Genomic DNA, 16,839 nt, shown 5'->3' with positions numbered 1-16,839 from the left:
TACCGTGTGCTGAGGCTTTTCTGTTTGTGTCGAGTAGGATACACAGACAGAAATGCGTACGTACCTATGTTTTCGTCTTCTTTGCTTAGACAGTCTCACCATTGTATCCAGGTTCTTTCACAGCTGTCGTTCTCCCTCCTTGGCCTTCCAAGTGCTGAAAATGCAGGCTGTCGACACCAGGGCCAGCCAAGTGGAGTTTTCTTTTTTTTAACCTGTATTTACACTAAATGGGTAACCTCCCTTCCCACTCTGTTTTCCAAGTACCATGAATACAGAATGCCTCGGGATGTAGCTTTGTGTGGTCGTAACTAATGTACAGAGGTGGTCACAGTTCACAGGGAACTTGTGTGAATCAGAGTTCAATTTTCCACCAAGCTTTACTTCAGGACGCTGTTGGATGTCTCCTCACTGGCTTTCAGGATGCTCTCCATTCAGAAACACCAAGTTTGCAGACATATGTACATTTTAAAAGTTCCTCCTTAGAACTAAACTAATACATGATTTTAAATGAAATATCTCTGTTTTAATATTCTGAAACATTCTCTAATGTGGAGCACACTTTAAAAACCACATGTCATGGGAAAAACATATTATAGTATCTTGAAACTTTTAATATATTAGTCATCCTGGGAGGAGGAATGTGTCGACAGCCTCGGTGAGGTATTTCAGGCAGTTGTTTTGGAGAGGGGGGAAGAGAAATTACCTTTCAAATATCTCATATGTATGCTACCATAGTTTGACAAATGACATAATTCGAGTAGCCTATCCTTGCCCTTCAAATGTGTGGTAAGGAATTAGTCAATAAAACTTTAGTCCAAGTTGCTGCAAATTAAGTATGCCTTAGGTGTTTATAATTTGCACTCTAATAGTGCTGTAAGCAGTGGACGGGCAGCGGATCTGTGTCTCATGGCCCTAGTAGGAAAGGCAGCGTTGGGAAGGCAGGAGCCTCCTTCTGCATATTGGCACAGAAAAAGGGGACACACGGGGCCTTTTGTGCATTCAGCCCTTCAGCAGACTCTTCAGTGGAGAAAATTTAGTAGACGTGTAAGGTAGGTATTTATTTGGCAGCCTGGAGGAGAAGGGTCTAGAGAGGAAAAGGGATGGAGAAGTGGAGGATCAGAAGACAGACAGAAGAGGTAGAGGGATAAATATAAGTTCCCACAAGTGAGAGGGACCTCTCCCCTTGGCTCTTAGTATTGAAAAGTATCCATTCCTTACACAGTCCAGGATAAATAAAAAAAAAATGTAATTAATCTTGTAAGTTGTAAAATAAGTGATTTTTATAAGTGATTGCTTAAAAGATGAAACAAATCCATTTCTATCATTTTTTTTATTATGAGCACAGCAATAAAGCTTTTTTCTTTGTAGAAAGAAGCAGTGAGGCATAAGCACAGATTTTACATCTGTGTACCGTATGCCATAGACTATCTTAAAATACATTTATAAATAAGTCCCATAAAATCAAGACGAAATCATTTCCCCAAAACTCGTGTGTAATTTTGCACATCCATTTCAGGGTTTCAGTACAATCCCTTTCCTTTCCCCCTTTCACAATATATATTTAAAGCAATCATTCTATCTTAGGATAGAATTAATCTATCTCTTTTCTCTAATGAAACATACTTTTCTCCTTGAATGTCTTTCAAAGCTGCTTCATTTCATCCTCTATTTCCACATATGTATGTATGTATACATACTAACTTTAACCAATAATAATTTTTATTTTACAATGATAGCTAAATAATAAACATGTGGGAACTGCGTTCATATATGTCAGCATTCCATACACCAATAAATTTTATGGATATACCATTTTCACACTCTGGAGCCATGTAACAAAAATTCATAGTAACAAATATCAGTTGTGTGTCAAAAGAATATACTTATCAACAGATCCGGAGATATGTAATATTCTTGGGAGACTAAGAAACCAAAAATGTGGACGCTTAAATATTTCATTTTACTTAGTTAGCAAAAATATTGTGAAAGCTTCATTAGGCAAATTTATAAGGAATACTTCATGAAATGAAAGTTGTCGGAATAACTTGCTGATTTAAATCAAGTTTATTTTTATAATCTTAAATATCTGTCAAACATAGCGCCAGTTTACTTGACTAATAAAATAAACTAGATTTCTACCATACTTGGTGCTGCTAACTCGGCAGGTTTTATTTATTAGTTTGTATTTTTTACAGCTTAACCAATAGTATTAAACCAGTCTCATTTGGCCAGACGTCTAAGTCACGTGACCTAGAACATTTGGATTGTTTTCTAAGAACTGACTCCCCCGGTAGTCGTTATAGGGTTCTGCTGCTAATTTATTGATGCCATCCAGAGGTAGGGAACAATCACACATTCGTGATAGCCATAGGTATAGGCATTTATGTGCTTATGGACAGATGCAAATAGAGATCCAACAGCACCATTGTAAGTCCCTGACTCAGGTGTGAACACACACGCCGCCCACATACAGCTAGCACCCATTGTGTGTGTGTAAAAGTTGATTCTTCTCTTTGTTTCCTTTTTATGTTGTTATTTAAATTGTTTCTGGCAGATAAAAGAAATTACTACTTGTTCAGTAGAAAGGCTAAAATCTTTCCGTTTTCTCTTGTGTGACATAGGCTCTTTTGCAAAGGTGAGCTAAATTTTGTTTCTAATTAGCCTCTGATTTTCTGGCCTAAGACAGTTGGGTTTTGGGGTATCCCTGAGTCCATGGAGAGCCTGTGAGGTAATAGGGGAAGGTTTTACTTTTACCAGAGTGTGGAAGGTCTGCAGTGGGGAGAAAGGATTGGGGAGGAGCCACTTTGAGATGTTTGAGGTTTCTGGAGGAAGTTATTGAGGGTCTAAACGCTCCTTACTAAATCATATCAACACGAGCGGTTAGATACGGAGTTAGTTGGTGTGTAGTGAAGGAGTGTGCGGTCAGCAAGGGCATGAGAAGGGGTCAGTCAGCTGAGAACTTCCCTGGAGGAACCTGAAAAAAATTCTAGATCTCACAGCCCGGAAGTGCCCACCCATGGAGGGGACTAGGAAATGGACTTGGTTCTAGGCATCTAGGCAGTGAGTGCATTCACACACACCCCATTAACGCTCACTGTCCGTGGAGGCTCCCCAGAAGTTGAAGTCCATGCCCCCAAAGGTGCTTGGGGACATGAAGGAAAGGACCCATGCTGCCAAAAAGAGCCTGACAAAGGCAGCTGAGAAAGACAGGGGTGCTTTCTGGACAAGATCCTTACTTTAGACTTGATTGAGCTCCTGGGGAGCTGCTGTTCACAGCCAAGGAAGTGCAACATGAACCAGAGGGTTTGTTGCTTGCTAGCTGGTTCACTCTGGCTGGATCATTGGCCCGTGCTTAGATAGCTGTCTGAATAGTGCAAGACCACTGGCCTAGGAAAGGCGCTGCCTGTGGTGGGCTGTGCCCTTTTTCATCCCACAGATATGTCCACAGGCCAGTCAGCTAAAGCTCCACTCAGGGGATTCTCGGCTGTGTCAAGTTTACCATTAAGGCTAACTCAGTACACTTAGAGAACTACATATATGCTCTAGAGATAGCTGGCTCGTACTTTGTTCTGGCCTGTTAGAAATCTGTTATCGCTGGAGAAATTTGGCTCTCGGTAGCTAGTGTGTACTGGCTACTTCCCTCACATTGGAAGCCAGCCAGTGATTTCCATTGCCCTTCGTCTTCTCTGGACCCAGTTTTTCCTCACTTAACTAGAAAGGTCCGCCTTCGGGGAACCTGTTCTTCATGGAATGGTTGTTCTCAGGTGTGTTTGTCTTTTTGTGTGTGGCTCCGCGTGTCTAGACCAGAGCTGACCAATTAGGGAACAGCAGCTACTGCGTTCCCTGACTGCATGCCTCTTACCTTTACAGGATCAGCTGGACACTAGAGGTAGATGGCTAACCAGAGTGTTTTTATGTTGCTTTGTAACCAAGAGCCCCACTCAAGGCTGATTTATAGGTAATCTGGTATAGACCTTTATAGATTCCTTGATTCTAAGCCCTTTAGATGATGATGATGGTATCTCATGGGGGCTAACTGCTGTGTTCCTGGTTATTGAGCATATGGTGGCGAGAGACAGCTACTGTGTAACCCAACTGCTCTGGAAGGCAAAATCTCTGTTTTCTAGTGGGTGTCACTTCACCATTAGAAGAGATCCCAAGAAGGGCGAACTGAGGGAAAGCCACCTTGTAACTTGGAGATGAGAATTTCAGAAGCAGTTTGGAAAGGGGTGAGAATGGACAGCCATGATGGAGAGTGGAGAGTGTCTCTTGTTACTGGGATATGAAACCTGGGGAAGGAAGGAAGGCAGAAGGCTGTGGGACAGAAGGCAAAAGAGTCACATGATGGAGCTAAGAACAGACTGTTGTCCATATCCACTAGTGACGGAAGAGCAGCAGCAGCATCACTTTCTCATTTGTGTGCTGATGTCCACATGGGATGATGGACCTGGAGCTGTTTTCTAGGTGAAATGAGCAGTTAGGGCTATTTGCAGTCTAGTTAGTGAGGGTTGCACTGACCTGGATTTGCATGTATCCCTTACCCAAACCAAACAGGAGCAGTCATGTGCTGGAATATTTCTAAAGATTTTAGAATAGCTTTGTATATGCATAATCTTAAGGAGGAATGAGTCTAAACATAGAGTTCATTCACGTTTTATCACCCATATGTAGAAACTGAAGATAATTCCATGTATTATGCTTAAGTTTTTAGTGCTTCTGTGCTTGGCTCATTGCCAGCCTGACCTAGGAGTTGTACAATTGTCTGTTATATGGTGTTGGGTTTTTAAAGTATTTGGGGTTTTTCAGACCTGGATGCTAACCTAATTCCACTCTCTCTCTCTGTCTCTGTGTATGTGTGAGTGAGTGTGTGTGTGTGTTTGGGTGTTTGTTTGATGAGAAACACAGCAGTGATCTGTTTCTTTGACAGGAAAACAGCTCTTCATTTTTAATGTAGTCCTTTTAATTTAGTCAAACATCAGTAGTCTTCCTGGTCTTTATTAATATTGGGGCCCTTTGGTATAGATAAGCATAAAATAAACAGTATTATGTTTATGTAGTAAAACTTTGTGTAGGCAAAAGTGACATGGGCAGGTGGTAGAGAAAAAAATCTGCTACGGAAGTTGAAATTTCAAGCAGACAGCTCTACAGGTGTCACACGCCCGTGGTTTTGTTAATGTAGCTAACGTGCATTTGATTTAATGATGGCATCACGAGTCCACTGTGTGAGGGCAGTGCCACCGAGCTCCGTGTGCTCTTGCTATCATAGTCACGGAAGGTCCGGAGACGAGCTGAGAGTACTGTGGACCTTAACGGAAAGAACAGTACTGCTAGGATTCCACAGGCTGGAAGCCCACCTGTGTGAGACAGGGACTGTTGGGACAGGTAGGGGAGGGGGGAAGGCGAGAAGGTGTCTTCGTGAGCTGGGCTTTGGAAATGGAAATCCTTACCAGACAAGAGCCTACAGTCTCCCATACCTAAGCCAGTTCTGTGTCCACCTCATAGAACTTGTGCGGGTGTTTCCTGGAAAGGTCCCTGACACATAAAACCAAGGGCTACCGTTTTAATTAAAAAAAGGGGGGGGGGGAGAAGGGGTGCCTCCAGAGCAAGGTAGAAGAGACTTAGGGAAGTTTTTCAGAGATCTTCAAAGACAAAAAAAAAAAAAAATTCTCGAGTCAGGAGTAATTTGGTTGAGTCAGTGAAACATTTCTTAGAATTGTAAGTTAATAAATTAATACTGAGCGATAGTGACCCGCCGTTGGCCTGCTCTGTGAGGACCCATTTAGAACATTCCGCATGCTAAGCATCGAGCATGCGGTGAATTATCGCTGCCCTCCAAACAATAATGAGGTTTTCCTCTGCAACTGGTATGGAAATGCATTGTTCTTTGTTTGCCACGCACTTCCAGCTCTAATTACGTTCTGGTTGGGCTCATGTGAGTGTTAGTTTACAGCCACTGCGTCCCCAGACTAAGACACCGTTCTTCAGCACTGTGTGTGTACAGCTTGAAGGCCCACTGCAGTGAGAGGGTGCTTGATGGTAGAATGAATACACTCTGCTTGCTGTCTGGCCTCATCTGCCCCACCTGCAAAATGCCATCAACCCACTCCTTCCTGCCATCGCCCCTCGCCCTGTCCTTGACTTTATCATAGCGATGAGAGAGTCTTTTCTTAGTGAAAGTAGCCTGGCATCCGAGTCCTGACTAATTACAGTTTCTGACACCTGTTTAAAGTTTGATGTGGAAATCAGGGTATGTTCCTCCGACTGGGCAGAACCGTCTTTGATGGATCCAGCTGTCCCGTATTGACAGATGTGTCAGGAGACAGTACTGCTTAGCATTTGGAATCATTTGGATTTCTTGAATTAGAAATAAGAATCAGCAAAACTTGCCTGGCTTGGGCAGGCCCAGCGTCATTCACAGAGTGTGTCTATCGGGATAGTATTTTTGGTAGCTGGAAAATATTACAGAGGAAATGTTGCATACCAATTAGTTGTATTAAAATATATATTATGCACAGCTCTGTATTTGGGTTTTAAAGTTTCCTTGACAACATCATTTAACTTCTTACTGTTCTTTTCACATTACGGGTATAAATATCTAATATGTTTTTGTTCAAAACATCAATTAGGCGTCAGCATAATCTTTATTAATACAGATCTGTTATTACAAGGAGACTGCTGAGCTATGGTAATTTGCACAGCAGGAACAATGAAATATCTTCTCTTTTGGTTCTATCCCAGATTGCCTGGCTTTTTTTTTCCTCTCGCTCTCTCTTTCTTGTTCCACAGAGCATACACACTGCAAACCTTCCATGACACCCTTTGCAACAACAGAGAAATCGTTAAAGCTTTTGTAAGCAAAAGCATTCTTTTTTCTCCCAAGATGAACACAATGGAAAAGGCACCACATGGGACACGTAGCTGCTAGTTGTGAGTGGATATTCTAATTGCAGGTCCCACTTTTAATTTCTTGACTTCTTTTTCCTCCTGTAGCTAGAACCCCCCACTTCCTGCGGATCCAGAACGTGGAGGTGAATGCTGGCCAGTTTGCCACCTTCCAGTGCAACGCCATAGGCCGCACCGTGGCTGGGGACCGGCTCTGGCTGCAGGTATGTGTGCCACCGTTCACTGTCCAGGCAGATGGCAGGAGGACAGTCACATCATCTCATCCCAGTGGAAGAACTGGAGACACGAAAGCCCTCGCTGTTCTAGAACATTCTTCCCACATCAGTTAGACCTCCAGGTGTCCAAGCATACTGCATAAGCCAGGCAGTTTCCTTCACTTGTCTTTTTGGAATCTCTGCTTTTCCCTTTGCTTTTTCTTGGTGATCTCCTTTGACAGGTTTTGTCAAATTAGATTTAGCGAAGAACCATACATTTTAAACTCTAATGCCTTTCTCCCCTGAAGAAAAACAATCCAAAAAAAACCACGTCACTTCAGTCTCTGTCTGTCTCTCTGTTTCTCACTGTCTCTCTCCCTCTCTCACTCTATCACTTGCTCTGTCCGTCTCTCTTTGTTTCTCTCTCCTTGTCTCTGACCCTTTCCCTCTGTCTTGCTTTCTCTGTCTCTCTGTCTCTGTCTCGGTCTCTACCCCTCCCCCACCTTCACACACACACAAGCAGGGAGAGCTTGCTTTTGTGGGCCTTTCTGTAAGCAGGATTTCTAAACAGTTCACATTAGAAATTAATGTAGCAATTAATAGTACCTCTTTTAATTCCAAGCATTTAAGCTGTACATGTATATGTATTCTCATATAGGCACGGCTCATGAGGCTTCAGTCCTTTAAATCCTATGCTACACATCCTGTGTGACAGACAGGTCCTTGAACTTGTGCCCACTCTGGGAGTTGTAACAGACTGAGTGAATGTCAGTGACCTTCTTCTCCCCTCAGAATGCCACCCATTTCCTTAGGGTCTAATTGTGGAGGTGGGTGATATTCTTCTTGGTGACCCAGTATCACTGGATCTTGTTTCTTTTAAGTATTCATCTACAGGCTACTCCTTCTTCAAGTCTCCTAGAGGACATTCCCCTCCTCTTTCTTTCCTTTTTTTGTTCTTTGTGGGATTTCTGTTGCTTGTTTTCTGCAGTGCTGGGATCACACTCGGGCCCTTACACATGCTAGACCTGCCAGCCCCAGAGACACAGCCCCAGGCCTTTTACGTTTGTTTGTGTTTTATGTTTTAATGTATTATTCTGATTTTTCTGCCAAGCTGCAGCACTCTGTCCTTTAACCCTTGTGTACCCACTATCTCACGAGAGTCAGTTTTCACTTTCTTGTTTCTCTTCCTGCCCATGTCCTGTCTCTGCCTCTTACCATACTTTATACTTAGGCAATTGCGTGACAACAGAAGAATGTCAAGTTTGTTTTATGATGTCACAGTTATATGAGTTTTACATCCTTTATCCCTTTAATTCTGACAGCTTAGCTGGTTATTTATATTTCTCTGTTTTCTGGAGGAAGTGGGAAGTAGCCAAGCATACTTTTGTGGGCTGAGCCCATGGTAGGCTGTCCAGCAGGAGCGTGGTCTAAGGAGGCCTCTGCACAGAGCGTGCCTGGCTCTTCTGCCAGATGTCAGCCCTTTTCTCCTGGCTCCTGTCACCCACCTTCCTTCTAGGAAGGAGAGATGTGTACACAAGTTTAGAATTACGTGTTCTGAATCCATCCTTACTTTTTTTCTTTGTTTCTAAAACTTTTGTAATCACTACTTTAAAAGCTTTTTGTAGCACGTGAATACTGATATAAGCATTTAACTTTTTCTTTTCTTTTTATCCCACGTCTCAGCTATTTTAAATTATCATGCTAGGGATATAGGATTATTGCCTGAGTGGGTGGATGTTTGTGTTAATGAGACCCAGATCGGCTGTCTGTTGTGCTTGATGAAGGAGATAGACATCTTTTATTGATATTTTCCACAAAGCATTTACCACCTTATAAAAATGACACTGTTCTTTTCATCATCATCTGTACAGTTGTTAATTATCCATGGGAAACTAGTTTATTGCTCTTGTTTTTCTTGTGCACATCACTTGGGAGGACACAATATAAAGCATGAGCCCCTAGACCCAGAGTCATAGGGGGCACTCCAGGAGCTCACTGTCACATCAAGGACAGATCTTGCTCTCAGCGTTTACACATTTCCCAGACTTGGGATCCTCTGCCTCAGCTAAGTTAATTTGGGATTCCAGTCTTTTATCTATCACCAGTGGAGGAAATGTTGGTTTAGAACAGTGTTTAGCATGCTATAAGCTGATTTCTGTTATGGGAGGGGGTAGGGTATCTTGCTGTAGGCTTTTCCATCCTGCCTTGACTTACAGGTAAGGAATCTCAGGCTTACTCCCAGATTCTGATCTAATGGGTCTGAAGGAGAGTCCATCTTTCAGGATTTCATCAACTGCTGCCCAAGAGATTCCATTGTGAGGCAAGGTCTGAAAGTAACTGACCTGAAGCCAAATTCAACGATTGTAGTAGATTGGAAATGAAAATATAATATGTAGTTGGTACCTTAACAGTGGTCCCTGGGTGTCCGTGGAGTTTGGGGGAAGGAGCCTGCGGATACCACAGTCTTCAGATGCAAAAGTTCCTTGTGTAACTTGGTGTAGAGTTGGTCCGGAATCCACACACATTCTCTCATACACTGAGGTAATGTCAAGATAGCTTACAATAGCTAGCACAGTGCCAGCGCTGTGTGCTGGTGGCTTTGCTGAATGTCTCAGGGGCTAAGGACAAGGTCAAGGCCCGTGTGTCTTCAGTAGAATGTGTCTTTTTCCTGACATGGGGCTGCCAGCTGGCGGGGACTCACTGTGTTGACCAGGACATTTTCCTTCCCCATTCCCCCAAGTGCCAGAGTATACTTAGACACCTCAGTGCGCTTTTCCCATCAAGCGTTGTGTACAAGGCCTCTGTTTTTCATATTCTGATAGACTAGCATTACAATGTTGCTAACTTTATTTCTGTTTGACCCTGCCATGTTTTCCCTTTTCTTTTCCTCAGACTTTTATCATTTTTATCTTCCTGACTGTCTGCCTTTGTCATGCCTAAAAGTCTCCATGTACCCATGTGCCTAGGCCAAGATGGGACAGGGTAGCCATAGAATTTACATGACTGAACTTTTAAGTAAACAATAGTTTGTCTTGCACTCGGGATGCTATTTGGTTTGTGAATCTTGTGATGATCAAGAAATTCTATTATTAAATCATTGCTATCTTCTGGTTGAGTAGGCATGTTGTGGATTAGTTTTATATTATGAGCGGCTTATGGAGAAGATTCATACTCAAAATTATTAAAGTAGTGCAAGCATTACTTTCAGCCTGTGTAGACCTGGATGCCATTTTTTTCATTATTTTATGTGTATGCATATGTTTGTGCATGTATGAGTCTGTGCATGTGTCTATGTACATGTCGCATATATGTGTGCGTATGCATATGTAGGTGTTTGGGCACCTGCATTTGTATGTGCATGTATAAGCATGTGTGTACATATGTGTATCTGTCTGCATGTGTATATATGTGTGCTCATGTATGTATATGCCATACGTGTGTGTGTGAGCATGCATGTGTATGTGTGTTTGTGAGTGTATGTGTGTGCATGAGTGTGTGTGTGTGTGCATGTATATGTATGAGTGTGTGTTTATGTGGGTGTGTATGTGTGAGTGTGTGAAGAGCGTATGTGTGTGAGTGTCAGTGTGTGTGTGTGTGTGTGTGTGTGTGTGTGTGTGTGTGTGTGTTGATGTGTGCTCATGTATGAGTATGAGTGTGAGTATGGGTATGGGTATGTGAGTATGGGCATTCATATGTGAATGCATGCCTGTTTGAATATGTGTTTCTCTATGTGGGTGTGTATGTATGTGTTTGTGCATGTAGAGGCCCAAAGCTGATTTCACCGGTCTTCCTTGATCACGACCTACTGCATTTATTGAGTTGGGGGTCTCTCTTTGAATCAGAAACTGGCCAGTTCCATCTACTGTAGATAGCCAGTTTGCCCAGTGGCTGTCTGCTCTCTGCCTCCCGAGTGCTGGGATTACCGGCAGCCGCCACGCCTGCGGATGAGGGATGCCCAGCACACGATGCTTCTGAGGCTGTCCTAAAAACGGTTTCTGTGTGTCCTCGCGCTGGAGTCTTTAAGAGAATTCTGAGATCCAGGCCCAAAATGGAATGAGGAAAAAAATGTTTTCTAGGTTTCTCTGTAGTCGAAGTCTACCCAAGAGTAAAGCAGGACTGAGAAATCTGTGATAGCTGCTCACTTGGGGCACATGGGTCCTTGCAAGAGCAGTCATCAGCAGACGCTCTCACTGCTGTGTCCCTTTAGAATGTCCACTGCTTGACAGAGAGGGCTGCATGTCCAAAGATTTGACTGTTCGAAGCATACTTTAAATATGATGTTTGTTGTACTTACCACAAGATATTACTAGACCTGATGAAATGTAAATAGTAAAAACATGAAAGACTTTACTTTTGTGCATGTGTTTGTGTGAATGTGTGCCACGTGTTTGCTGCTGCCCTTGGAGGCCGGGAGAGTTTGTCAGATCTCCTGGAGCTGGAGTGAGAGGCAGATGAGGCATTGGGAACCAAACGTGAATCTTCTGGAAGAGCAGGAAAGGCTCCCAACGGCTGAGCTAACTGTCTAGCTCCTAACACAGACCTTTTTATCACTGACAGACACCTCTCATCTTGAGGATGAGGTTAGTGGAATTTTTTTAAAAGGAAGGACTATAAAACAAACTCAGTGGGATGCATATCCATCTTCAGACCTGCAAACTCTTAAAGCCAGTAGCGTGCAGTGCAAAGCTGTTGGAATATGAATTTCCTGACGATGCTTGATAGATGTTGTCAGATATGACAGTCTATGCATTTAAATATGATGTTTTACCATGCAGGATTAAATGTTCCTGTGAACCACTCAGGTAATCAAAATATGACCTTATTTCCTGTTGTTACCAACTTTTGATCATTGTTAAGCCTGATTTTGAAAATATCTCAGAGGATGTATGTATATATTCATACACACACACACACACACACACACACACACACACACACACTGAGGGGGAAAAAAGCCCTAGAGTTTTTTCTAAAAAAAGATTTTTCGGGCATAATTTCTTTTGATGTTTTTGTTTTTTTCACGAGGGCTTTCTGAGTTGTTGAATTTGTGATGGAGTCATTTACTATTGAAGCTTTGTATGGCTACGTTAGCCCTGGGTGTTTGTTATGAGTTAACAGAAGAGTGTTTTCAAATCATGTAATGATATGCATCAGTTCTTAGAAATAGAGAAGAAACTGCGATGGAGGCACTAGGGCCAGCAAGACTGCTCAGTGACTTGCCACCAAGCCTCATGCCATGAATCTCATCCCCTTAGCCCACATGCTGGAAACAGAAAACCAACTCCTACATAAGTTGTCCTCGGGCCTGTGTGTGCATTCCATGGTAACCGTGCAGGAGCACATGCGGACACATGCATGCACTCATGCACACATGTAAACACGAAACAAAACTTAATTTGAAAGTGCAGTTGCTATGAAGGAATCTTTAAGGACACCAGTATAATCCAGCACCTGGAATACTGCAATACCTGTCATACATTTGCTGCTATGGGGCTGCTGTTCTTCCATAGATGAAACGTCTTCTTCAAGTGAACCTCAGTGACCAGTTTATGGTGACACAAACATTTGCCTTTCTGAGATGCTTGCTTAGACCACTGGCTTCTATCCACAGAAAGGGTCTTTAGTATGTATGTATGTGTAAAGCCTGTGGAATCTTGTCTGCTGGTCTGAAATAGGCAGCAGACATCATGCAAAGCTGTCAAAATGGACTGGTAAAAACAGTGCTCTGTTAGGGGCAGCTCGGCAACATTCCCTGTATGATCTTTCCTAAATCTTTGCTTTTTGGCCCTTTGTTCTAGGTTATCTTTTTATTTTAACACTTCCACTTTTCTCAGAGAGGCGTTAAAAGAAATGATTGTCATAGGACCTGATAAAAGCCATAGAAACACACCTCTAATGAGGTCACTCTGCTCAAGCTTAGCATCTGAGCCAGGGATGTGGATGTATGATCCTCCCCTTCCACCTTTCACAGAAATCTCCTCCTCCATAAGCTCCGATCCTGGGAGTGTTTTCCTCAGAGGAAAAAAAAATAGAACGTCGCTTGGAATTTAATATTTTTCTAGTTGTTGGTCTAGAAAGGGATGTAAATGTTTTTGATGGTTTGTTGTATGACTCTGTTTGGCTGCTTATAATCAAAGTGTTACTTCCAAGTTTAATGAATTTCTCATAGTGCTTTTCTGAGCTCGGGTAATCGTAGACACTTCTAGTTAGAGATAGGGAGATGAGAGAAAGAGAAAGAGAGAGAGAGAGAAAGAGATCTTGAGATCTGATGACTGAGGTGATTCTCACAATAGTAGCCTCTGATCTACAGCAGAGTCCAGTATGAACGGATGAACCAGATCATAGCAACGTTGCTTACATCACTGATTCATACAGGTGCTGGAAAAAAAATAAAACATAATGACATTTATAAAGCAATGCTGGGTGGGAGGTACTCTCCTAGGTGATATTTGAGCTTTGATTTTTGGTTTATTGGTGATTTCTTTTCATTGGTCCTTATATAAATAAATCCTCACCTATAGAAGATAGAGCTGAGGCCTGGGGAATTCTGTTCACTTTTCTTGGGGCACACTGTTGGGAACAAGAGCTAGGATTAATACTCAGACACCCAGGTCTAGAAACTGTCTCCTAAGCCACAGTGCTCTTTGCATTGCACACTGGGAATCGTAAACATTTGTCAAGGATTCACGAACTTTGTGAACAAATTTAAGTTTCCAATTAAATGATGACTTTGACTTGAGATTATTTGTATGAGCACTGTTCTGGCTAGGGAGGTAGGACTGGTCACATGTGGCCTAAATTTTGTGGCTCCTTTTAGCTTCATTTATAGATAATGAGGGGGAAAATCACAACGGTATATCAGAACCGTTTTGTTATTAGGTGTAAAAGCTACAAAATGATTTGTAAAGAGGTAAAATTACGGTTCCTTCAGCAGGCTTAACTTGAGTATTTTACACCATATATATTAAAGCATAAATTTAACATCACTTACCACACAGAAAATACCAGGAGCAGAGAAAGTGGACTGGCTTCCGTTGCTATAGGAACCATTTGCTGTCTAACTCTCTGAGTGGTGAAAATCACATCCATTATTGTTTTAGTCAGTTACCCATCTACAGCTGCATCTATTTGACAAATCTAGGCATTCAGGCAGAGACCACTGAAAGCATTCCAGCTTGTACCGTGTGTCTCTACCTAGCGTGGTTTTTGGATTACTCCACTTTAAAGAGAAAGATTTACTTTATGTCCCCAAGAGCATGGGCTGTATCTAGGAGATCCTGAAATGAGCTAATTACCCAGAGTCATTTAGGGACTTCATGTAACTTGGTCGAAGGAGGCTGTTTGGGGTGAAGCTGCAGCAGTTAGCTTTCTGCACAGCAGCCATAAGGTTCTGATGAGACATGGCTTTGCATTTGGACTACAGGTCAGGATGGATCCCTCCAGAGGACAGAGAAAAGGCTTTGGTGTCTTCTGCTGACCCAGCAGGCCCACTTCCTTTGGACTAAGTACTCTAATCCTCACAAAGCTGTTCTTGTTTTTTGTTTTTTTTTTTTTTGTTGTTTTTTTTTTCTCTCTCTCTCTCATGCTTATCATGGGGTTTGCTAGCTTATCCTGATTCCAAGAATCTGAGACTCTCCCATGTGAAAGGAAGGCGGGTGTGGTTCTGGCTCAGATTCCCTCAAGGGACAGCAGCAGATGCTAACACACTTGATTGCTCCTCTGCAGTCTAGCAATTCTGTGTCTTAATTATCAAGCAGAAAAGGCCATGGGCTGGAGAAACTAGATCTGCTGAGCTATTCTGTTTGGATGATATAAGCTAAAGGGAGAAAATTTCCCCTGCACCGCTGATGGTCCTCAGTGGTCGGAGTATAGTCAGCATCTTGCAGGGGGCTTGCTTGGGGCTGGACAGCCACAATGACCCCTGATGTGAGAGACAGGCCATCCCCAGTAGCTCATCCTTACCCGTGTGACTGTGCAAGGGCTCTGCCCGTTACCTGCTAAGCTCAACCACTCAGAACAGATCCAAAAGGCCCAAGATTGATTAATTTACTCAGACTGCCGCTCCCTTCCTAGGCCTCAATTTCCTTCAATCATGGCTCTGATTATAGCATAGATATTCCTGAAAGACTTAATGTGACTCCTTTTGGTGGTAAATCACTGCTCATTTAGAAGTTCTCGAGTGAGCCCATTGCCTAAAGAAGGTTGTAAGTATAATTGAAATTACTATCAGTACTTTCTCCTGGCTTGCTCACACTGGAGGGCGTGCAAACTTTAAAATGCGCTGGGACTCACAAAGGGCCGTATTTAACTCATTGAGACTGTTTCTTCTCAGACGCCATCATTACGGGTCTTTGATGAAGCTCAAAAAAGTTGGAGCAGCAGCCCTTTGACTGCCTTGGACATGCCATTACCATGCTTTGTGTTCTGTTTTGGCTGACTTCCGTGACAGGCTGTATCTCAAGGAACTCTCTGGATCCCTGTTCTTGGTCACTGGGCACTGTGCTGTCTTTTTGTTCAGGGGTGGGACACTAGTGTTTAGTGGGGCTGCCTTTCTCTTACACTGGAAAAAATGGGGAGAAGTCACTTTCACAACTTGCTAGCTCCATCCTAAGGTGGAGTTGTGTGGATCCTCATTGTTCCACTGTGCGGATTTAACAAAGGCTGCCCAACCCATAAGCTCCTGACTTCTTGGTAGTGCCCAGGGTTCTAACTCATTACTCTGTCTGGTTATTGCTGCCATACAAAAGGCCCCTAGGGAGATGGGGCTTGTAGCCTTGCAACTTCAGCTGCTACAGGGATCAGAGCAGGCCACTGGTCCTCGAAATTTCTGTTTAATTCCAGCCAGAGGAAATGACTGGATACCAGAAGTCTTCAGGAAATCAACTCGTTCAACCCTTCAGTCACTTCCTGAAAACCGTTTACTGTTCTGGCCAGGCCTTCCCAGCCTGTGTCAGGGAGCTGATGTAGGTCAGGGGTCTTCCTATTGCTACAACAGAAACGTTTGCTGTGCTGCTCTGGGAAACCGACGTCACAGCGTCTATATATCACCAAAGCCACGTGGCACTTCATTACCTCAGTGGTTCTAGTCTTACTGTGACTGTAACAAAGGACTAGGAACTCCTGGGCTTCATCATCGTACACTTCCGGAGATCAGGAGACCTCAGTGTGCAGTGGCATCTAAGCTGATTTCTTCTGGAAATCCCAGGGGTGATCTGTGCTTTGCCTTTTCTAGCTTCTTCCTTCATTTCTTGTCTCCAATCCCTTGTGTTGTCTTCATATCACATTGTTCCTACAAGATCTCTGCTCTTCGCAGCCTCCCCCTCCGCATCTGACTTTCTGGTTTCTACTTAGAGGACCTTGAGATGGCCATAGGAATCCCAGACAATCTAGCGTGTCTTCTGTCTCTAAACCCTTATTTTCATCCTGTCTGCAAACTTTCTTTTAGCATTCTTACATCTGGAGACAGACTATAGATGCCGTTGGAGGCCCTACACTCCCGATGAGCTGGGTGAGATTGTTACCAAGAGGCACCTGGAATCTCTGACATATCCTTTAGTCAAAGGGACTAAAAGGCTGCAGTGATGTGCTGTAGAGGTTGTGAGGATGTGCTGTATGTTTCAAATGGCAAGAGGAAGGCTACCTGTCTGAGCAAGGTGCCTCTATGGATCTAGAGAACAAATGATGCTCATTGGTGCAGGCGTCCCTGCCCCTGTGCTGGTGGTTCAGTATGTAGAGGCCCTTT

General features: G+C 43.1%; 1 protein-coding gene across 3 annotated transcripts in view; it reads left to right on the top strand.

Annotated features, from left to right (window-relative positions):
* Ptprm (protein tyrosine phosphatase receptor type M) overlaps positions 1-16,839 on the top strand; it is a 676,296-nt gene that overhangs the window by 282,758 nt on the left and 376,699 nt on the right. For all 3 annotated transcript variants that reach the window (XM_055610111.1, XM_055610108.1, XM_055610112.1), the window contains exon 5: positions 6,991-7,106. In XM_055610111.1, coding sequence (XP_055466086.1) covers positions 6,991-7,106 — 116 coding nt within the window. The remainder of the gene's footprint in view (positions 1-6,990; positions 7,107-16,839) is intronic.

This window comes from Psammomys obesus, unplaced genomic scaffold, assembly GCF_907164565.1.
Source record: "Psammomys obesus unplaced genomic scaffold, mPsaObe1.curated_primary_1811, whole genome shotgun sequence".
NCBI lineage: Eukaryota > Metazoa > Chordata > Mammalia > Rodentia > Muridae > Psammomys > Psammomys obesus.
The sequence above is the reverse complement of the archived record's forward strand: the minus strand, read 5'-3'. Positions and strand labels throughout refer to the sequence as shown.